This window comes from Leptinotarsa decemlineata, unplaced genomic scaffold, assembly GCF_025532065.1.
Source record: "Leptinotarsa decemlineata unplaced genomic scaffold, Ldec_3_MD MMD2_tig00026347_RagTag_RagTag, whole genome shotgun sequence".
Taxonomy (NCBI): domain Eukaryota; kingdom Metazoa; phylum Arthropoda; class Insecta; order Coleoptera; family Chrysomelidae; genus Leptinotarsa; species Leptinotarsa decemlineata.
The window spans coordinates 689,903-714,027 of record NW_027412698.1 but is presented as its reverse complement, the minus strand read 5'-3'; the positions used below and the strand labels follow the sequence as shown (position 1 = coordinate 714,027).

The 24,125-nt window shown below is 36.4% G+C and overlaps 2 protein-coding genes, 1 long non-coding RNA gene and 1 pseudogene across 3 annotated transcripts; 2 read left to right on the top strand and 2 right to left on the bottom strand.

The window, feature by feature from the left end:
• Positions 1 to 2,458: 2,458 nt before the first annotated feature.
• LOC111516400 (uncharacterized) lies at positions 2,459 to 6,639 on the top strand. Its single transcript, XM_074183863.1, has 2 exons — positions 2,459 to 2,681; positions 3,112 to 6,639. The coding sequence occupies exon 2, from the start codon at positions 5,454 to 5,456 to the stop codon at positions 6,216 to 6,218; it is 765 nt and encodes a 254-aa protein (XP_074039964.1). The 5' UTR covers positions 2,459 to 2,681; positions 3,112 to 5,453; the 3' UTR covers positions 6,219 to 6,639.
• A 248-nt stretch (positions 6,640 to 6,887) lies between these two features.
• On the top strand, positions 6,888 to 10,236 carry LOC141486140 (ubiquitin carboxyl-terminal hydrolase 10-like; annotated as a pseudogene).
• Positions 10,237 to 10,374: 138 nt separating this feature from the next.
• LOC141486141 (uncharacterized) lies at positions 10,375 to 10,992 on the bottom strand. Its single transcript, XR_012467666.1, has 2 exons — positions 10,880 to 10,992; positions 10,375 to 10,803 (listed from the first exon to the last, which is right to left on the bottom strand). It is a non-coding gene; the product is annotated as an uncharacterized lncRNA (long non-coding RNA).
• A 6,448-nt stretch (positions 10,993 to 17,440) lies between these two features.
• LOC111507734 (uncharacterized) lies at positions 17,441 to 23,300 on the bottom strand. Its single transcript, XM_074183867.1, has 2 exons — positions 20,812 to 23,300; positions 17,441 to 17,699 (listed from the first exon to the last, which is right to left on the bottom strand). Exons 1-2 carry the CDS (start codon positions 22,036 to 22,038, stop codon positions 17,667 to 17,669), a joined length of 1,260 nt encoding a protein of 419 aa, XP_074039968.1. The 5' UTR covers positions 22,039 to 23,300; the 3' UTR covers positions 17,441 to 17,666.
• Positions 23,301 to 24,125: the final 825 nt, after the last annotated feature.

Genomic DNA, 24,125 nt, shown 5'->3' with positions numbered 1-24,125 from the left:
GTGAAATAGGTTTTTTGCTTAATATAACTGTTTTTTCAGCTTTTTATTTTTACTCTTCTTCTTTAATTTTTTAATACTTTTTATATAATATCAGACAATGGAAGTCCGAACTAATGAAATTCATCATGAAACATTGTCAATCACCTTCAAACAAATTGTTAGATTAGTCTTCTTGTTTTGTGATTAAATCTGCTAAAGATGCCATAACATTTTTACGAACCCGCTCTTCGCATCCTGATTTTTGAAGAAATGCGTTTTATACTGTGGATCCAAGAGAGTACGCATTGTCAAAGTATTGCTGTACTCAACGTTGCCCACTCTTTCTATGAGCCCATTTTCCAATTTTTTAATGAAAGTTTTTGCGATTGGTGACATGGTTGTATCTTTCAGTAATTCATGGCAGATATCGATAAGATCGCCAGTTATTACAATAACTAATGAAGCAGTTATGTATTGTTGACTACTCACTGCTCTGGTGGTTTCTTCAAATGGTTTCAATATTATTTTCAATTCTTTAAAAATTTGCCATTCGTTCAAACTCAACTGCCGCACCTCTGTGTCGAGAATAGCAACTGTCGATCGAACTACTTCCTCTAACTCGATGAACCTATCAATGATATAAAATGTGGGATTCCATCTTGTAACCACATCTTGGATCAATTTAATTAGTGCCACTCCTTCATGCTCTTGGAGTTTAATCAGTTTACTCGTGGACTTTGAACTTCTCTTGAAATGTGATACTACTGTTTTCACTGTATCAATTGTCGTTTTTACGGCAACTAGTGCGTTCTGGAGCATATAATGTTGACGTAAAAACGTTATGATCTGTATCTGTAGAGTAGGGAGTGTGAGTGTAGACCCACAGTACTTAGACCACATGTGACCCATGACGTTATGATTGTAAATATGATTTTTTTTTGTAATGTGTATTTTATTTTTATACAAATTAAGTTCTTTTAGATTCTGTAACCGAATGATATACTTAATGGATAGACCTATTATAAGATTTTTTTATATTCTTGTTCCTGATGAATAAACATTCGAATTTCATCATTACACTGTTTTTTTTCTCAAGATCGGGGAGAAAGCATATTGAAAATACTTGATGGATATGATAGATATAGTAGAAACTTTATTTGAGAAAATTTGTTCATTCAAAACATTTACATGTTTGGGACTTCACCTGTGTTGATATTTCGGCTCGCTCTCATCTCAATTCAACTTCGCAAACATCTGGTGGGGCCGCTGAATATGCTGAGAAAATGAAACAGCGGAAATACATTTGTCTGGAAGATCGATATATTTTCTATCCAATTGCCATTGAAACATTTGGTAGCTTTGGTTCCTTTGCTTCCGATTTTTTCAGAGATATAGGTCGAAAACTAATTACAGTAACAGGCGATTCTAGAGCCAGATCATTTCTTATACAACGAATCAGCATTGCAATTCAGAGAGGAAATGCTGCATCAATCATTGGCACCATTTCTCCTTCTCAAAGTCTTGATGAAATTTTCTTTAGCCCACTGGTATGATACTACGGATTTCTCCCCAGCTTCTTCTGTTAAAAATTATCTAAACGTTAATGAGAGTAAATCAGACTTCAGTTCTAAAAAAATTGTAGAAGAAGACTCAACAGGCATACTAAACACTAGCAGTTTCAACATCATAAAAGGACAAATGCAGAAGAGAAAAAATGTTCAAATCCAGGAAAATTTTGCAGTGATTCAACAAACAGCCGAATCTCCACCTTTTGTCAACCACCCGCACACTATGATCTTCCCGACGATGAACTACCATCATTCGCCTATGTCTGAACCCGTCAACAATTTTGACGAAATCGCTACTGACCAGGATGCCGAAAACGTGTTCAACGACAATTCTCCTTATGCCCCTTCAAGCTCTCCGGAAGGTCCCACCAGTTTGTAGATCCAGACCGTTATGGGTTGGGCATGTTTCTATCTACATATATGATCGACGGTAGGGCAGTGAACTTGCAGCCAAGGGGTCTGCTCAATCAAAACAATCACTGTTATGTCAACTCTATTTTGCAAGCCCTGATCGCATGTCCACCACTCTACAACTCACTAAACAGTCTGAGTAAAAACATCTCTTCGAACGAGAGAATTGTTCTATCATTCACGATGTGATACCTTTGTAGGTTCAGAGCACGGTTCCCAACTTAGGGGTTTTCCCCCCAGATTTAGGGGGTAAATGAGTGGGATGGGATTTTTTTAGGGGTTTTATATGTTTAGGGGTATTGTTAGGGGTTTCCTGATTATAATAGAACTATTCAATCCAATAACAGTCATTCAAATATTTTATCTTTTACCTATGGAAAGACTTCGGACTGGATGACATCTAGTGTAATTATATTAAACTACTCTCCAATGACTAGTATCCCTTCCTACTTCCTAACTTTCTTTGGGGTCTGTGTAGTCTGTGACAGGTGATCGGAGATTTCAAGGTTATGTTCAAAGAGTAAGCCGTTTGTTGGTTTGTTATGTTTTATGTTATTGCTTGTGTGTTTCAACTACGCAATTACCTACAATTGTTAATTTTATTTCATTATCGTACTTCGGTGTCAAAAAGCAATTTATTAATGATGTCCAAAGAAACTAAAAATAAAAAGACGTACACTCAAAAGTACACGAAGGTTTGGGAAACAGATTCAAAATTAAAAGGTAAGTAAATTTCATTGCCTAGTTGTAATATATGAATGATCAAGATAGACTTAGATTATAGATTCGATTAGTATTCATGACATGATTTTTTACCATAGAATCATGCAATTATCGGCGCCGTCAAATTGCAGCAGAGACCGGTATTTTTTATTTTATTTAGGTTTGAAATAAACAATTAATGCAGGCTTTCTGGAATGGATTGGACAGGTGATAAGGGATGTTGATGGTTTTTCTATTTTCGAGTATTTTTAAAGTTGATTTGGTGTCTGGTGTTTCATAAAAATATTCATATACCTACAATTATAAAAAAATATTGAAAAAATGTGTGGTGTTGGTTTTGCCATGTTTAAATGTTTACCAATTTGCGGTGATGTGTATATGTACTGAAGTGATATTATGTCGTTATTTCCAATTTATGTTTTCATTGCAGGATGGCTTGCACCTGATGTTACAAATGACACATTGGCGACGTGTAAATATTGCCATGTTGTGTTGAAAGCCCACAAAAAAGATTTGGTTAGTCACGCTAAAACTGAAAAGCATGAAAAAGCCGTAGCCTGGGACAGATCAGCAAAGGGATGTAAATCTATATCTGAAATATATAAACCAGTTTTGCCAGAAAGTACAAAAATCGCCGAATTGAAAATCGCTGCCTTTATCGCCGAACACTGATCTTTGTTAACAGTAGATCATTTAATTAATATACTTCCTCAGCTGGATCCTTCATCAGAAGCTCTGAAAAACATAAAACTTCATCGCACTAAGTGTTCAATGTTAATAAAAAATGTGCTTGCTCCATTAATGCGTGAAGCTTTAATTGAAGAGATAGGAAATTATCCATATTCAATAATTATCGACGAGAGCACTGATCTCTCGACTCAGAAAGTCTTATGTATTATGCTATGATTTTTTTCACATACGACAAAGCAAGTTGTGACAACTTTTTATAGAATAATTAAGATAATAGAATGTGATGCAAAAAGTTTACATCAAGCAATTATAAATCAACTTAAAAAGGATGGATTAAAAATTGAAAATATGATCGGAATTGGTGTTGATGGAGCAAATATTATGGTTGGAAAACATAATTCAGTGACTGCCTTATTAAAAAGAGATCTGCCTGATTTAATTGTTGTAAAATGTGTCAGCCATTCTTTGCATTTATGCGCGGAAAAAGCGGCTGAATCATTACCACGCCAATTAGAATTTCTTGTAAGAGAAACTCATAATTGGTTTTCATACAGTCCTAAACGTTTGGACTACTATAAAACTTTATATGAATCCATGAATTACAATAAGGACCCCAAAAAAATCCCAGGACTCAGCGGAACTCGCTGGCTGGCTCGCTACCAAGCTGTTAATACTATATTGGAGCAGTGGGATGAATTAAAGCTGCTCTTTTCGATTGCCAAATCTGATGATAAATGTTACATGGCAGAACAGGTTTATGATATCATGCGGAGAACACCTTTCAAAGCTTTGTTGATTTTTTTAAGGAATGAATTAAAAAATGTGACTCAATTAAATTTACTTTTTCAAAGTGACAATGTTGAGCCTACCAAATTATTTGAGGATCTGTTGTTACTATACAAAAACTTGCTGAGACGACTTGTTGTACCTTCCCAATTGGAAAAATTGGTAGACTCTGAGCTTGTAGAATTCAATTTTCGGGAACACCTAATGCATACAGCTTCAATATACTTTGGTTTTGATTTTCAAACTGTATCCCAGGAATTGGAAGAAAAAGACTTGTTGGATGTCAGGGAAAGATGCAAGAACTTTTTAATTTGTTTTGCTGAGCAAATTCAGAAAAGGCTTCCGGATAATTTATCAATGTTGAAAACAGTTGCTGATTTGCATCCAAAGGTTGCTACTTCTCAAGTCAAACCCAATTTAAAACAAATATTGAGTCACATTCATCGTACTCATATCTATGGCAACAAAAATGACATCGAGTTTGAGTGGCAACAATTGAGTAATAAAACATGGACTAATACTTGTACTTCAGCTGGTTTATATTACGAAGTATATAACGATTTGGACGCAGCTGGATGTAAACGTTTTGAAAATATCGGAAAATTCGGATTAGCGTTTGTTACGATTCCCATTTCAAACGCAACTGTTGAACGTGCTTTCTCCATCTATAATATAATAAAAAATAAGCTACGGAATAGATTATCGATTGAAATGTTGCAAAGTATAATGATGGTTCGTTTCACATTAATTCGGAATGGTGGATCATGCTCTACTTTTAATCCATCTTCAAAAATGTTACGCTTATGTAATGTCAATATATATGATTTTAAAAATGTGGACTCTTCAGAAGACATTGATGTAATTTATAACGTTTTAGATAATTTATAAATAAAGAAAATTAAGAAATATTACTGCATATTACTCTTATTTTATATAGTATTTTCATATTTATATATTATTTTTATTAAATATATTTTTAGGGGAATTTTTGAATAATTGAGGCAATTTTAGGGGTTTTTGACTTAGGTTTAGGGATAAATATTTTTGAGAGTTGGTAACACTGGTTCAGAGACACGGCGAAAGGTGGCTGTCAGAATAGGGACGTGGGCACCGGGCTCTCTCGCTGGGCTCAACAGTCGGTGCAACGGGTTGAGAGTCTTGAAATAAACTAAGAGTTATACGTTGATACTAGTTATTAATGCCTAAACCCCATCGATAACTAAACATGGTGGCAGCGGTATAAGTGATATCGAACAAATTTTTGAAATAGAAGGAAATACAAGCTCTGTGGTACCAATGGTTTCGGTTTCTAACCTCTCGATGCACGTGGCACCTCCAGAGAAGTTCACCTTCTCAACTCCGGCGTTGTGGATACAGTGGAAGAAACGTTTCCAACGATATATATCAGTTTCGGGCCTATCATCCAAATCTGATAAGGAGAAAATTGATATTCTCATGTATGTGATGGGTGAAGAAAGCGAAGAAGTGTCGCTGACTTTTGCGACACAACCAACTACATACGAAGATACGCTCAAAGCATTCGAAGGTTATTTTATACCTCGCCGAAATGTAATCTTTGAGAGATATAAATTCAATCCTAGCACTCAAAAACCAGGAGAAAGCATTGACGCTTTTATTACATCTCTGCATACTCTTGCAGAACACTGCGACTATGATGTTCTCAAGGATCAACTCATAAGAGATCGTATTGTAGTAGGGATGATAGATACGAAGACTTCTGAGCGGATGCAGTTACAGGCTAATCTGACACTGGCTGATGCTATCATCGGTGCTAAACAGTCTGAAATCCAGGGCCAACAGAATAGTATTCTGAGGCATGAAGGAATGATTCATGCAGTCGCTAATCGTTTACCTCGAAAAAGTCAATCAAATCATCAAGGATCTGCGTCAAAGGATTATTCACAACCTCACACCTCTTCCACAGCTGGAGCTTGTGAAAACTGTGGACTCAAACCTCATTCACATCAGGATTTCCTGCCAGAAATTCCGTGTGCAGAAAATGCTCTTCTAAAGGTCATTGGGAAAAAGTTTGCAGAATGAGAAGTCTGAAACCCAGAAGAATGGTTCGAAATGTTAATGCAGATTTAGAAAACAATGGTGAAGACGAATCCAGGGAATATGAAGCAGCAGGTATTTCAGAACATTTTTAGGGACTATGTCCTTGCATAGTGGTCTTTCTAACCGAACTCATAATGAAATCACTCAAACTTTAGGAAAGATTTATGTGAATGAAAAAAATCAGTGGATGGTGAATTTGGAGATAATTGATTTTGATACTAAAGTTTCCTTTCTAATTGATACTGGAGCTGATATTATATGTTACCCTTTTCATTTATTGAAAGAATCAATGCTCAAAAATATCATAAATTGTAATGATTGTATATTTGGACTTGATGGTAAAAATTTAAATGTGTATGGTAAACTCTTTTTCTCTAAAATGCGCAGATACTAGGTAAACTCACCAAGGGGATGCTTTCATTATGAAAGATTTAAAAGTCCCAATATTTGGGAGGCCAGTTATTCTTGATTTAGATATTTTGCATTTCAAAGCTGGTAATCTAATGACTATAGTTGATGAATCTAGGGATAGTTCAAAAGTTAATATTGCTCAAGAATATCCCAAAGTATATGAGGAATTGGGTAATTTCAAGGATGAAATTGAAGTCCAAGAGTTGTTCCTATTCCACTACTTAGTAAATCAGGAAATGAACTAGACAGACTTATTAAATTAGGTATCATTGAGGAAGTAGAAGAACACACAGCCTGGGTTTCACCTATAGTGGTAGTTCCGAAGGGTGACTCGGTGAGAATTTGTGGTGATTATACACAACTCAACAAGAATGTTCTTCGTTTACACTTTCCAATTATAAAAGTTGAAACCTCTTTCGCCAGATTACAAGGCTCCAAATTTTTTTCAAAGCTTGATGCAAACTCTGGATTTACTCAAATTAGACTTTCAAAGAAATCTCAGCCTCTTACTACTTTCATAACTCCATTTGGGCATTTTATGTTTCGCAGACTTCCGTTTGGAATTTCCAGCGCCCCTGAATATTTCAGTATGAAATTTTCAAAAATTCTCCATAACATTAATAATATCATTATTCATATAGATGACATATTAATACATGCACCAACCATAGAACAACATGATGATATAGTGCGTGAAGTTCTTTCTCGTCTTGTAACTGCGGGCATAACTCTAAACGAATCAAAATGCATCATTGGCGTACAGAAACTGAATTTTCTAGGACATGTTATTTCGAAAGAGGGTATTGCTATTGATCCATCACGAGTGGAAGCTATTTCAAATTTTCCTATTCCTACTAATAAAACAGAAGTGTGGCAAGTACTTGGAATGATCAATTTTGCAGCTCGTTTTGTGCCAAATAAATCATCCTTACTTGAACCTCTTACCATGTTGTTGAAAAATGATGTATTCTCATGGGGAAAGTTACAGCAGGAATCATTAGATAAATTAAAATATTTATTATCTAATGTACCCACTCTTGCGTTTTTCGATCCATGTAAGCAGGTCATTGTTAGTGCAGATGCCTCCTCTTATGGATTGGGTACTGCACTGATGCAACTAAATGAGAAGAATGAAAGAGAATTAGTTGCCTATGGCTCACGTATTCTCACATCCACTGAAAGCCGTTATGCGCAAATTGAACGAGAAGCTCTGGCGCTAACCTGGGCTTGTGAGAAGTTTGAAGAATATCTAATCGGTTTGGATTTTGTGCTGGAAACAGATCATATACCATTGATACAGATTTTGCAATCAAAAAACGTAGATGATCTAACACCTCGTCTACAAAGGTTTCGTATCAGGCTAATGAGATATCAATACTCAGTTTTATATACTCCAGGAAAGAACTTGGTTGTGGCTGACACACTGTCGAGGAACCCCATGAAAACTTTACCTGAAACTGAAGAATTAGCTTCTGAAATAGAAGCACATGTTCAATTGATAGTGAAAAATTTTCCAGTTAAAGACCATTTTCTCTCAAAAATTATACATGAGCAATCTAGTGATCCCATATGTAAAAAATTGAAAGAATATTCAATTACAGGGTGGCCAGAAAAAAAAGATGTTTCTTTCGAGTTACTCGCCTATTTTCAGTACAGACATGACATAAACTTTTGTGAAAATCTCTTACTGAAAGGTTCTAGAATAATTATACCTGTAAATTTACAGTTACAAGTTTTGAACTTCATTCATTGTGGACACCAGGACATAGTCAAGTGTCGAGAATGTTCAAAAATGTCTGTATGGTGGCTTGGTTTGTCTACCCAAATAGAAACACTTGTTAGAAATTGTCCCAGTTGTGTTGAAGAACGCACCAATATTAAGGAAACTTTCATGAGGGATACAATTCCAACTAGACCTTGGCAGAGAATTGCAATAGATCTCTTCAAATGCAAAGATTGGTTTCTCATAATTACAGATTATTACTCAAGATTTTTTGAGATTTTTCAGTTGTCAAGAAAAGATTATTATTTTAAAAGTGAAGGAAGTATTTTCAAGGTATGGCATACCTTCATCAGTAAGGACTGATAATGGTCCTCAGTTTCAAGGAGAATTTGGCAAGTTTTCTCGTGACTATAATTTTAAACACATTACTAGTAGCCCTTACTATGCTCGATCCAATGGTTGTGTGGAAGCTGCAGTTAAAGTAGCAAAGAACTTGATTAAAAAGAATGATGACATTCATTTAGCCCTTATGTCTTACCGATCCACCCCTCTTGATTGTGGTTTCAGTCCAGCTGAATTATTGATGAATAGGAAAATAATAAGAAAGAAAAACAGTCTGAGAATTATAACAATAGACATACTAAGGATCTATCAGGTTTAGGAATTGGTGAAACTGTTTGGGTTACTGATTTAAGAACGTATGGCAAAATTATTGAAAAGTGTGAAGAACCTCGATCATATCTTATAGAAACACAAAATGATACCTATCCTCGTAATCGATGGTTTCTAATTCAAGCTCCGTATGCTAGTCAATTCAATACAAGAAAATTTAATGGAAATCCTGATGTACCCCAAGCAAATGTGCCGTTTTTTGAAACAGTTTGTTCACCTACCTTCCTACTTTTTGACGAAAGACGGGAGAGTAGATAAAAATTCCAAGAATGACCAAAAAGTTTCAATCAACACTGGCATTCCATTCGGTTCGACGTGGATTTATAAAATGTTGCATAACATGCGGACTGACTGGATCGATGATAGACAACAAGATGCAGAAGATTTTCTAGGTTTTCTTTTGAATGGACTCAATGATGAAATGTTTGAGCTAAATGAGTTGGTAAAATATTATATTGAAGATGAAAAACCTCTCGTTGACACTGCTTTGAGCAATGATTCAAATAATTTATGGAACATAACAGAATAGAAAAATAAAGGACATTCAACCAGAAGGATCGACTTCACCAATACACTGATAAGTGACATCTTTGGGGGCCAACTAAAGTCGAGCATTCATCGCAACGTGGACCACATTACTGAGAATACCCAGCCTTTCCTCACCCTGCCACTCAACATTGAAAAAGTGAAGACCATCAGAGAAGCGCTTAAGTTACTTGTCTCCAAGAACATTTTAGAGGAAGTGACTTCGTCGAAAACAAACGAGAAGGTCGAAGCTTGGGAGCAAATTACGCTCTGCAAACTTCCCGTTATCCTTATTTTGCATCTGAAGTTTTTCAAATACAGCAACTACCGTTCCACGTAGATTATCAAAACTTTTGATTTTGAATTGGACTTGAAGTTTGATTCGACTTTGATATCGTCGGAAACACAGTCTCCAACAGAGAGACAATACAAGCTATTCGTTTACCACGAAGGCAAAAATGTCAACATTGGACACTACGTGACCGATGCCTTCCACGTCGGCTACAATTGCTAGATTAGGTACGACGATTCTTCGGTCAACACCGTGCAAAATGAAGACGTATTGAAACCTCAGGGAACGCGAGTTCCTTATTTGCTGTTCTACAGAAAAAGCGATATGATCGTATCTAAATAAGGTTGCTACTTTTACGTAGAGTTCAGCGTCTGGAATCTTACGGAATTTCTCTTTTTAGTTTTTATTGAATTTGATATTTTGGTTTTGATTAATTATTTTATTCTTTCATTAGTGATAGTTATTGTTCAATTTTTAATGAAAAAAAAATAAATAAAAAAAATATTTACTTCAAATCTACATAAGCAGTCTTTTTTTGATTCATTGCATTGGTACATATAAAATAACTGAAAGCGACTTCTGACCTTCATAAGTACTTGAACAAAATGAAAAATTAATTGGTTTTCATATTTCCTTTATCTTTCCAGTAGTGATTGTTTCAGTTGCTGCTGCTATTCGATAGTTTTTCTTCATCTCCTCTCTTTCAAATATTTCTTGATCAAACCTTATTTTTTTCCATATCAAGTCTCCCTCCCTCCTCTCCTTTATTTCAAGTTTTTGGCGTTGTTGCTCTAAGTTGATTTTTTGTCTTCAAACTCAATTTCTCTTCTTCTAAATGTAACTGACTGGATTTTAACATTTCCTCCCTTGCCTCCTTAGTCTGTGAATATTCTAATGCACTTCTCCTTAATGACCCACTTACATTGTTCTTATTCTTTTGGGACCTGTAATAGGTTTTTGCATGAATTGAATAATAGTTGGTACTTATACTATCACTTTTACTCTCTGGCGTTTATTTACCTAATATTATTTTCTCATTATGAGGCATTTTAGGTAATGGCTCAGGTATTGGTGAAAGTTCTTCCCCAGAGTTCATTATAGGAGATTTTTGTGCAGTTGCCTCCAGAGGCTCAATTTTTAAATGGTTAGATGTCTGATCATTTTAAATCTGTACACCATTTCCTAGTATAGGAATAACTAAAAAAACAGATAATGTATTCCATGAAGTCATAAACATATTTCGATATAACTGTCCAGTATCTTGAATAATCATAATTTGATCATAAACCAACTTTATTTTGAAATTAAAAATTATTTTATTAGTGTCTGAAATGAAATACAAAATAATAAACCTTAAAATAAGTTTCAAAACTGCAATCAAATGTTGCACTTACAAAAATAATCATGATCAAGATTATTTTCAGGCTTTTATTTCAAACTCTGAGTTCTGCCACACTCATCTCTTCCTGTTCTTCTTAGTTTCTGAATTCATTTTTCTTAGTTTCTGAATTCATTTTTCTTAGTTTCTGAATTCATTTTTCTTTGATAAGTTTTTTTTGTTATAGGCTTTACATTTGCGTTATTACAAAGATCGCTTACTTCTTGTAGAAGCTGGTCTCTTTCGCTACATATTTCTTCCACTCCAGACCTAGACATCAAAAATATGAATAGGTATATGAGAAGAAATAATACTGATATGAGTATACAATAACGTATGTAAATTATTTATATAGGTACCTACATTATTTGGTTTCCTTTGTCCCTTTTCAGCCATATTTCTAACATACGGAACAAGTGATCTTTTAAAGTTCTTATTAAAAACTTTCTTCTTGTTATCATTTGCATGTTGGTTTGAATTGTTTTCCACTTTTTAGGGCCTCCCAAAGGGTTTGAGCTAATGAATTCTTTGAGGAGAACCAAGTCGTCCTCTGGCCCAAACCTTAACCTTTAAGGTTCTTTTTCAGACATTTTAATAATTTACTATTATTCAAAAATCAAAAAAAAATTAAGCAGTCGTACGTTTTTATGTGAAGTACACAAGAACAACACTAACATAACCTTCAACTTTTGAATAAGAATTCTGCACCAACTCAGTAGTTGGTGCAGAATTTTTGTCCTTACTTGAAGTATAAAACGTATAGAATGTGCAGCTGTTGGGTTGTCTATTATTTACCTGGGCGAACTACTGGTTTGTCAGGTATAAACAGGTATATCGATAAATATTACTGGAGTTTTTTCCCAACACCAAATCGTTATTTTCAACACCTCGACACGTGTTTCGATCACCAAGTGATCATCTTCAAAGAGGAAGATTAAAACTTTAATCTTCCTCTTGGTGTTGGGAAAACACTCCAGTAATATTCATTACTACACCAAAGGTTCCAAACAGTGCATCATTAGGTATATCAATGCCAGTTACTTTCACTAGATTAGATAATAAAAAAATTGTATATCATCATAAGCCCTGTTTCATTGCGAACACGTTGATATAGGGTTGTCTCCAGAAAATTCGGTCCTATTAGGAGTTTGCGAACTTTAAAGATTTGAATTTCAATGCGTGTGGAAATGTGTGAGAGAGAGATCCGAGGTAAGTATACTGTGTAATAATAAAGGACCCAACATCGTAGTCGCCTCGAATATTAGAAAGTGGGCATGCTCGGAATGTAAACTATAGAGGGTAGAGGTACCTCTACCACCCTACAAATAGTAAACAGTGCGCGTTACCTTGTAGTAGCTAATGACTTAATATTATATTGCTTTGAAAACACGTGTTATTCTGTATCGTTGTGATAAAAAATGGTTAAAAAGTGTTTTTTGTGTGGCTCGGACGATTCTTCAAGTGATTTTACTGATGAAACTTTTAAAAATTGTTCTTTAAAGCTAGCTTTTCGTGAAAAAAAAACTTTGAATATAATGAAGCTGAACTAACCAAAGCAGTACTCGATTTTGTTGGTTACCACACCACGTGTTACAAAAAAAAACTGTTTTAGGAAATAAATACAATAAAGAATTTGAAATTTTTTGTACAAAGTATTCAGTAAGTATATAATATATGATTCTTTTAATTATTATCTGATATAATTGAAAATAGCACAATCTGAACGTTCGTTGAATTTGTTTCCATCAAACAAATTATTTGAACAACTATTTTTCTGAAGGACCTTTCACCTGTTTTTTTTTCAGTTTCTACCTTCTTTCAATTTTTATTAATTTGAAAAAAAATTTCACGAAGAAAATTAATCCAAAAAAATATTATTGGTGATATAGAATAAATAATATTTATTTTTCGTTAATATAATTTTTGTATTTATGCTGTTCCGTAATGAAATTTTTCAAACTGAATACAAGATGTTCAGTCTATCTTCTTAACTATTTTTTAATTTAAATTTTCGGCTGTCCACTTTGTGGATAGCCGAACGATTGGATAAGATTCGTGAATGAATGGGCGGAGAATGTTGTCAGTAACGAATGAAAGGACAAAAGAAGATAGCTGCGGCGTACAGCGGAGGCAGAAACTGGGAAAGAAAAGGATGAGTGCCCTGCAAGGCCGACAAGGCAGGCTGGGCGATGGGATAATAAAATTAGGGGTAGACAGGTTATTAGGATTATTAGTATTGTTTAAGGGAGTCTGGGGAGCAGAGAGCTGAATTAGTTATGTTAGAATTATTATTTATTTTGTTAATATTATTAGTATTTGTATTAGTAGTTCAAGGATCATTATTTTTATTATTGTATATGTATATTGGAATATTGTAATGTTGGATTAATCAATAAAGAAAAAGGGTCTTCTACCCCGCTGGTTCGTCCTCCCGCATTGTCGTCGCTCTGTGACGGGGATGCGAGAGGGGGGTGAGTCAAGAGGAGTAGGGGTTCCCTTGGTATTGGTAGCGGTAGATAGAGGGAAGATGCTCAATTGAAAGGCTGTCGGCCAGGACAAGGAGCAAAGGCAAATTCATGTCCACTTTGTTTCTCTTGAATTTTTTCCAGAAATAGTTCAAAAATTTCAAAGTAAGTAATTGATTTTTTCATTATTCACGTTATCATATTTTGAGATCACAAAAAGTTGTCTATCATAGATATATTATCACGGTTATTAGTAAATATATATATATACACATATATATATATATATATATATATATATATATATATATATATATATATATATATATATGTATTTATTTAATTAATGCTATATTGTTTTATATTTTAGTATTATATTAAATATATTTGATTATTATGTAATTGAATAATTATTTTTTTGCAACTCAAATGTCAGTTGCTCCAAAATAACGCACACTGTTAACTATTTGGAGGGTGGTAGAGATACCTCTACCCTCTATAGTTTACATACCGAGCGTGCGCACTTTCTAATATTCAAGGTCCCATTCGAGGCGACTACGATGTTGGGTCCTTTATTACTACACAGTATACTTACCTCGCATCCTCTGTCACACATTTCCACGCGCATTGAAATACTTTAAAGTTCGCAAACCCCTAATACGACTGAATTTTCTGGAGACAACCCTATATCAACGTGTTCGCAATGAAACAGCGCTTATGATAATATAATTTTTTTTTATTATCTAATCTAGTGAAAGTAACTGGCATGGATATACCTGTTTATACCTGACAAACCAGTAGTTCGCGCAGGTAAATAATAGATAACCCAACGGCTGCACATTCTATACGTTTTATACTTCAAGTAAGGACAAAAATTTTCTCATTATCTTGATGTTGCAAAATTTATTCAAAAATCATTTTTCAAAAAATAATTAAAAATAGTCTGTCCAGGATTTTTTTAGCGAACCAATTTTTAACATATTTTCTAATGTACTAAATTCATTGTAAAATATATTTCATTTTATTATCAGATCGGTGAAGGTCGATCTTCTACTATAAGAAATGATATATTTCCATAAATGTCGAAAAACAAATCAAATTGAATAAAGGATGTTTCTTCCAATAGTCTTGTATTCTTTTGAGTTTTATAGAGCCCTCATGCAGTACCAGACCTACAAAGGTTAGTAATTCTTCTTTGTCAAGTGCTTTCCATTAGGTAATTCTAGAGTTTAGTGTAGCCCCTTCCTTGCCCCTTTCAGTGACGATCAAACTCAGTATTTTGCCATTCAATAGTAGTCGAAAGTATTCAATAGGCTGATTACCTTCAGGAGTAAGTACTAGTAGTTGTGTTTTTTTGTAAATTGAAACTCATTCATTTCGCCGGGCCCGTCGGACCACTTTGGTTCCGAAACGTCCACTTGTGCAGCTAATGCAACGTCCTCTTGTTCCGGCCCTGCAACGTCTTCTTGTGCCGCCCCTGCGACGTCCTCTTGTACCGACCCTGCAACGTCTTCCTGTACCGTCGCTATCACTTGATCAAATACAAGAAGTTCATCATGAATAATGTAAATATTATAAGAATATGTTCTATTTATTTTACCGGTGTTATCTAAATCGACGTCCTCCCATTCAGAATCGGATTCTATTTCAAAATTATCATCACTCGATTCAATTAAATCCTAATCGTTATCATAATCACTGTCTTCCAATGCAGCTGATAGGTCTTGTTCTGTAATTCTTTTTGGGTTTTTAGGCGTTACTTCAGGTTTCTTACAGTTAGAGGGACCTGGCGCACTTCTATCCATCTTAATCTAGTAATAAATAGTGGAATTCAAAACTGCACAATTTTTTTTATAATTTCTGACCTTTACTACCAAACTGATAAATACGCGCACCTTTCACTCCAGTGCAAACGTTACAGTGGCCTGTTTCGTGAAGATAAATCTCGTCTATATATCTTATATATCTACAAGAACGTCGACTCCGTTCGACGTTCCATTTGGGTTCTTGTAGATATATAAGAAGCAGATCATGTATAGGCAAATTCAGATAATTGCGATATTCTAAGAATAGTTCAATATTCAGTAATTATATTTTGTCAGAGCCCCCGTAAGGGCTACTGGCGCCTGTGTGCAAAAAGGATTTTGACGCCCCTTATGGCATTTTGGATCATATTTTTTTAATTATTTTCTTGAAGGTAGGTAGGTAGGTGCGTGCTTGAAATAAAGCAAAAAAACTGGGTAAAGATACGTTGTTTATAAATACTAGAAAATAACCCAAAACTAAAAATCACATTTCTTTCAGGAACAAATAACATATATACAGTGCATTTCTTTAATGTATCCCCGCTTTTATTTTTTGAAGGAGTCAACTCAAAAAATTGAAATTTGGGATTATGAAATTAATGCATGAATAATTTATTTTGAAGTGAAATTGACAGGAGACAGCGCCATCTGGGAAAAAAATTAAATGTAAAGAGTGGTCTTGTGACACATCATTTCGAAGCTCCTGATTAATACTTCACAACCCTAGAATATGAAGTCAATATCTTCATCTACTACAAAATAGCGCAACATTTAATAATTTCCTGAAGATCAACGCATTAATATCGATATTTAAATCTGTTTTAAAAAAAAATCTGTTTTTCCGTTTACCAGCTGTTGCACCCCTACGAACGACAACCCTCATGAGTCGAAACTTGTGCGAGCTAAGGATTAACGAGGTCTTACCTTTTAACGTGTGATTCCTAACACGTTAACAGATTAATATTTCTACAAATATTCCTTTTTATCAGACATATGGCAATTGCAACAACCCAATAAGGTTTGTTAACGACAAAAAATGTCAGTACGATAATGAAAATCATTGTTCATTTAGTTTTCGGTTTTACTAGTAGAAAGGTACCACGTCAACAGTCTCTGAAATGGTCAATTTTCGTCCATTGGAAGAAAAAACTGAAGCGATTTTTAGTTACGGTGCGACGCGTAAATTTCACGAGACCGAAATGATTTTCAATGAACGTTTTCCGAATCGTCCAATCTGGAAACCCTCAAGTTCCAGTGAATACGATATGGTTTCAGCAGGATGGACATTACCAAGTTAATGTCCGACAATACCTCGATACAACACTTCACAATCGGTGGATAGGGAGGCGAGGATCAATTGAATGGCCTGTGCGATCACCTGATCTTTCATCATCAGATTTCTTTTTATAGGGATATGCAAAGAGCAATGTGTACAAAACTAAACCTTCAGATTTGAATGACTTAAAAGAATGAATGTCGCTTGCGATTAGATTGATCACGCCTGATATGTTGAATAACGTTAGAAGACAGTTTTATTTGAGTTTAGGATGTTGCCAAGACGTTCGCAGTGAAACTTTTGAACATCTACTTCGTTAACATCCATAGTTCTTTTTCGTATTCTACATTTCATTACGTTTTGCATTACATTTTAGTTTTTGAGTGTATTTTATCGAATTTTGGTAGCCACATGATATTAATTTATTTTATCCCAACTAATGCAATGAACTTGAAATCGATAACATATTTGAATAGAGCATGGAAACTGTTATTCGAAGGGGCTTGAAGGTAGGGGTGGCATTTTTACGTTGAAAAATGTTGAATTATAATTTACGTTTGACGTGTTTCGGGATTTTTTTGAAATATGTACAGTAACCGAAATAATGAATTTATTCCATTTGGCTTTTACACACTGCATATAATAGAAGTATATGTATAATAGATTATAAACTTATAAATACAAACTTATAAACTTTTCAAAAATGATACACGATCCTCACTGTTCCCGGTTTATTTCAAGACTGTCTATTATTCACTTATTAGTTATACAACTCGATATCGACGATGCTGGTGAATCACATAGCGAGTCATTGCAGTTGCCTTTGTTCCCTTGAACAGTCGTATCGCCAGTAAATTTCCTCCAGATTTAACAGTCGGCCACGCTACACTTGTCCGCGTCCTCGCGATCCAATCACCTGAGAAATAACAACAATTTAGTAATAAGTGGTGGCACGAATGCACATTTAAATCAACATAGGTGGTCTGCTCTGGATACTCGCTTAGCTGAAAGTAAACCCCACACGACTAGTAAAACACAAGGGGTTGATGAATCAACACAAGTGAAGGAAACAAATAATAACAACAACCACAGCATGTAACATATCCGTCAGACATGCTCACCCAGGAGGAGTCCCAGTTAACATACGTTGTTAACTAGGTCCCCTCACTCTCCGTAACTAAGCGCTTATTCGTTGTCAGATTCTTCTCGTCAGAATCTGAACTGACTTGTACATTGAAGGCCTTCATCATATCAAGTGAAACAACCCCGTGATATTTTCTCTGTGATCGAGAAGATCCGTCAGGGTCTTTCACTACGTATCGATCGTGGTCCAATGCTTCAACAACAACGTAGGGCCCACTATATTTGGGAAGTAATTTCTTACTTCTTCCACTATTATTTGTTCGTATCGTTCGGATCAGCACTCGATCTCCAATTTTAAAGTTCCTACCAGCTAAACGACGCGCGTCGAATTTTGTCTTTTGGCATTGTTGCCCCTTATCAATTCGAGCTTTTGCGTTTGCTCTGGTTTCGTCTAAGTTACAATCTCCTTGGGGTTCTAGAGCTATTTCGTTGTCTAGAACCGCGTTTTTTATTCCTCGCGGATTATAACCGAAGAATAATTTATATGGCGTCTTGCCCGTCGCTGAATTCTTCGTTGAATTCAGTCCCCATTTTATTTTTGAGACGTTCATATCCCATCTTTCCTCATCTTCCGTTGATGTGGAAAGTGAAGATAGAATCGTTCTATTATATCGTTCCACCTGACCATTTGCTCTGGGAGTTGCGGTAGCATTCAGGACGTGTTTGATATTGAGTTCTCCGCAGTACTTTTCAAATGCCTTGCTTGTAAAACAGCTTCCTCTGTCGCTTATTATCCTTCTTGGTACTCCAAAGTTCTCTACTATACTTTTCAAAAACGATATGAGTGGTTGAGTCTTGGTGGATGGCACAGCCTTCATGAACACGAATTTTGTAAAGGAGTCCACTATCACAACGAGATATTGATTCCCTCTCTTCGACTTTACAAAAGGGCCTAAGTGGTCGACGTGTAACGTATCGAATGGTACTGCCACTTTTTCAATAGGATGCAGGTATCCGGGCTGTCTTCCCCCAGGTTCCTTGTTGTATATGCATGGCAAACAGGCGTCTGTGAATTTCTTGACATACCTTCTCATTCCAGGAAACCAATATAACTGGGATATCGCTGATAGGGTCTTTTCGAACGATAAGTGTCCCACTCCGTCATGGAAATGCAATACAACTTGCCGTCTCGCAGCTCTTGGTACAACCCACTTCTTGCCATCGGGTAACTTTCTATACAACCGACTTTTTTCGATACAATAGTCTTTGTGAATTTGTTGTTCCTCGTAGTCTGCGGGCAGCTTGTTCAACACTTCAATTAAATATTTGCATCTGTCGTCCATCATCTGTGCATGTAATACCCAGTCTTCGTTGGTAATATTTACTTCATTCACGATAACACCGAAATTTTGATAATGAATTTGACCTATTGGATTCCTACTCAGTGCATCGGCATGTGACATTCTTGATCCGGGACGATATTCTATCTCAAATGTGTACTCTTGTATCGCCAGCCACCATCTTCCAATTCTAGGTACAAGATCTCTTTTACAGAATGTCGTTCTTACGGCGTTGCAATCTGTAACTATTTTGAACGTAATCCCTATCAAATAGATGCGGAAATTTTTCAGAACGCTAACAACGGCAATGGTTTCCAGTTCATATGAGTGATACCGTTGTTCCTCCTTGCTTGTCTGCCTGGAATAGTACATGACTGGTCGCAGTTTCCCATCGTGTTCTTGTAGAAGGATCCCTCCGAGCCCCCATTTCGATGCGTCCGTATGGACTTCCGTCCTTAGCTTTGGGTCGTAAATAGCCAGTAATGGTCTGGTGATGAGTTTTTCCTTAAGGGTCTCGAACGCTCTAATTTGATCTGATCCCCAAGAGAATACTACGTCCTTTTTTGTTAACATGGTTAACGGTCTGGCTATACTTGCGAAGTTTTGGATATATTTTCTGAAGTATCCTGCCAAACCTGAAAATTGTTTTACCGTTTTGATGTCCGTGGGGCATGGATACTTCTATACAGCTTCGATTTTTCTTCTTCCAGGTTGAACGCCCATTTGACAAATTTCGTGTCCAAGGTATTCAACTTTTTCTAGAAGAAATTGGCACTTAGTGAGTCTCAATGTTAATCTTGCGGATTTCAGGGCATCGAATATCTTCTCCAGACTGAGGAGGCCCGATTCAAAATCGTTGGAAGGAATCAGTATATCGTCCATGTAAACGATAAGATTGCCGTAGCGTAGATTTCCTAAAACCGTATTGACGGTACGTTGAAATACTGCTGGAGCATTGCACAAGCCGAAGGGGACCCTGAAGTACTCATAATCGCCATCAGGTGTTATGAAAGCAGTTTTTTCCACTGATGACTCTTCTATAGCTATCTGATGATAGCCGGATGCTAAATCCAAGCTAGTAAAGAACTTACACCCCTTGAGTTTTTCTAGGAAATCATTTGTGTGTGGGAGAGGGAACCTATCTTTGACGGTTTTCGAATTAAGTGCTCTGTAATCCACACACATTCGATGTTCACCATTTTTCTTTTTAACAAGCAATATAGGGCTAGAATATGGTGACTGCGATTCGCGAATTATTTCGTTTTCCAACAAATCGTCCACTATCTTCTTTACCTGTTCACGCTCCGAATGCGAAAGCCGGTATGGACGATAGACCACTGGCTTGTTGTCGGTGAGGTGTATGGACATTTTGAGTAGATCCGTTTTTCCTAATTCCCCGGTATGTTGGGCAAAGCAACATCTGAACCTATTTATTAAATCAAGCAAACGTTTTGCCTGCTCTGACGTGAGATTTTCATTATAAATCAAATCGGTTTGTCTAAACAGTTTTTGGTCATTTATCACCACTGAATTATTATCAATTGCAAAACAGGATTTATCTTCGAAACACTGTACACTTCGTACTAAAATATGTTTCGTACTCACCTCAATTTCTCGTTGAGAGATGTTCGTGAGGGACACAAAGCCATCTTCGCCTTGTGTGATGCATTCTCCTATATAATGCTCTCGATTTGGCACTGATCGTAGGCCACCCGGAACGTAGACTTCTCCATTCACGGAATTTCGTGACGTAACAGCGATCATTGCAGTAGTCTTAGGTGGGACGACGACGGTCTCCTTGGCCCATAATGGTATTTTCCTCGGGGCTGACTGAAGCACCTTGTTTATGTCGTCGCTCGAAGAGAGTATTCGCACTTTTCCCTCTGCCACTATCATTACAACATGTGGCAAGCTTAGGAAAGGTTGACCCACCATAACAGACACCTCTTGAGCTGCATTTGGTACTACAAAAGCTTTTACGTTAGCCTCTGCATTGTCTAATTCTATGGTGAACTCTGTCTCCCCTAAAACAGAAACTTTTGATGCACCGTACCCTGTTATCGTTACAGAGCTGGCATTAATCTTTAGTTTTAGTTCGCGCGCTTGTTCCTCTCCAATCAGCATAGCACCACAACCAGTGTCGACGTAAGCCTTGGACGGCATCCCGTTTATTCTGCAGTCGAAGAAGTATTCGTCGTTGTGACATTGTTTCTTGAACTCCGCGATCTGTATTTTGAAATGTCGCCTGCAATCCTTCTCTAAGTGACCCAATCGCTTGCATTTGGAACACTCCAGTTTAGGTTTAGGACAATTGTTCGAGAAGTGCCCAGGTTGTTTGCAATTGTAACACCGCTGTTCTTTCGTGTTACTCCTGAACTTCTTAAACGGGCTTCTAGCTTTTCGTCGGTCATCTGAGTGGAGTCGCTTCCTAGACGGTACGGGATTTGAGGTAGGGTGAGGAGAGTATGAAAAATCAGCCTCTTGGTTAAGAGACGAAAGAAATTCTGCGTAGAGAGCATCGGATGTTTCATAGCGTCCAGCTCTCGCTCCAACTTGGATTGTTGGATTGTTAATTCCATCAATAAGACACAAAACTGCATGTTTTGGTTTGATTTCGCAAGCGTTAATCATATCCATCTTATCGAAATAGTACTCTTCCCATCCTTCCGAAGGCAACTTCCGTCGGTTGAGGAGTTTCCTAAGAGACGTCGCGTAATCTTGGTGCTCTGGAAACGATTTCAGAAGTAGAGTTTTCCATTCATTCCAGCTCAACTCGTACGAGCTCAAGTTGTCGTACCATTTTCGAGCTAATCCACTTAGGCGGCTCTGCATGTGGAATATTTTCGTGTGCTCGTTCCAACAATTCACTCTTCCCAATTGTTCTATCTTCTCGATCCACTTGGTAGAACTCAGGTTAGGATTTCCTGGTTTGAATTCTGGGATACACTCTGGTTTGACAAAAACCTTACTGGTGCTCGGTCTTGACGAAACTTCATATTCGATGAGCCTTTCTACCAGTGATTCTAACCGTTGCACATTATCGCGAGGGAGTGGTGGCGTAGAGCTTCTAATAGTGGAGCGAACAGTCGAATCTACAACGTGTACTGCAGATCGTACACGCGAGTCACTGCGTTGTAGACGACGGTTTCCATTATGTTTGCGTCCATCGTCATCGCTAGAACTTTCGCTTGAACTCCGAGAACCAGATCTCAGTCTATACGTTGACTGAAAACCCTTCGTAGAACCACTAAACACTAATCAATATATTGTAAATCCAATATGTGAACTGATGATTAAACTCGGAAAAATAACACTCAGTCTATACATTGACTGAAAACTTTCCCACTAATAACGAGTAAATAATATAGTTAATAACAACGATACCTAACGCTATGATTATCGCTACCACGAAGAACTGCAAATATACACACGTCCGGCTAATTGTTACGTTAATTAGACCTTAAGATTTTGGCAACAATCATCGTAGACGAGCCTTAGTTTAGTTTTGTACTCACAGTTCCACACACTCAGGTGATTAATTTATACGTTAATTAGACCTTTAGAGTTTGGCAACAATCATCGTAGACGAGCCTAAATTAGTTCAAGTAGTGTACTTACAGTTCCACACACTCTGGTGAACAAAAATAACACAACCGTATGACTAATTTATACGTTAATTAGTAGCACAAAATCATTGATGAACCACGAACACTATGCACTCGGTAGAAGAGAGTTCTATCCCACCGCTGCTCTATAAACTTATAAATACAAACTTATAAACTTTTCAAAAATGATACACGATCCTCACTGTTCCCGGTTTATTTCAAGACTGTCTATTATTCACTTATTAGTTATACAACTCGATATCGACGATGCTGGTGAATCACATAGCGAGTCATTGCAGTTGCCTTTGTTCCCTTGAACAGTCGTATCGCCAGTAAATTTCCTCCAGATTTAACAAGATATTTCGTTCATATAGGTGAGTCGGAAAGTAGATTCAAATAACAGGGTGATAATTGAAAATACTTTGAATACTTCTTACTCATATATACGTGACAGGAAACAAAACATATGCACAGAGTCACCAACAGGAACCAATCGCACATTTGTGGAGTGTTATGTCCACTAATTGTTTCATTTTTGGTTTATATCATACACATATATCATATATATATATATATATATATATATATATATATATATATATATATAAGTCACCGGTAGACAGCTGTTTCAGCCTATTGGGCATCGTCAGTACCGGGCAGGCGGTCCTCGATTGAAGACAAAATGTGAAAAACCAGAAAAGTACTTGATAAAAATAGCTGCGTAAACGCAAGTGAAACATAAGTGGAACCACCTATTGGGGTGACACCCAAGTCAACTTGACAAGTTTTTATGTCAGTGTTGGTGGTTTGACCAATCAACCGACAACTGCGGTAGCAGAAATTTGGAAAGCTAACCTGAAATGCCATCGGAAAACAAATCCATATGTTTCTAGAAATGATATGATATCGACAAAGGTTAATGCAGTCAAGCTGCTGAAAAATAATTCCACGAAAATCAAAAGATAATACTTTCTGATCATTCCCATATTGATTTCAATTCAAGAGCCACCGGTAGACAGCTGTTTCAGCCTATTGGGTATCATCAGTACCTATACATGTACAACTTTCTCGTCAATTCAATGTTCAATTTATTGTTTTTCGCTTATTTTTACTGCCCTGAAGAAGCTTCACATTAGAAGCGAAAGCTTCTATTTTGGACTGATTTTTGGACTGAGAGACCCTGTTAATCTATTTTACCGTACATTTCTCCAGTCGCTAAGATATTGAGTGAGATGGTATTATCAATGCCATCTCACAATTTTTTTTGATTTATCTTGGACCCGGATGACACGCAGGTTGCTATAGCTGCTCCCG

What these genes read in the sequence shown, in the direction of transcription:
- LOC111507734 (XM_074183867.1), bottom strand. Translation starts at nt 22,038, where the DNA reads ATGCAGAGCCGCCTAAGTGGATTAGCTCGAAAATGGTACGACAACTTG. An exon ending in TCTCTCAACGAGAAATTGAG is followed by an intron (nt 17,700 to 20,811) that starts GTGAGTACGAAA and finishes GTTATTTCTCAG; the next exon opens with GTGATTGGATCGCGAGGACG.
- LOC111516400 (XM_074183863.1), top strand. Translation starts at nt 5,454, where the DNA reads ATGGTTTCGGTTTCTAACCTCTCGATGCACGTGGCACCTCCAGAGAAG.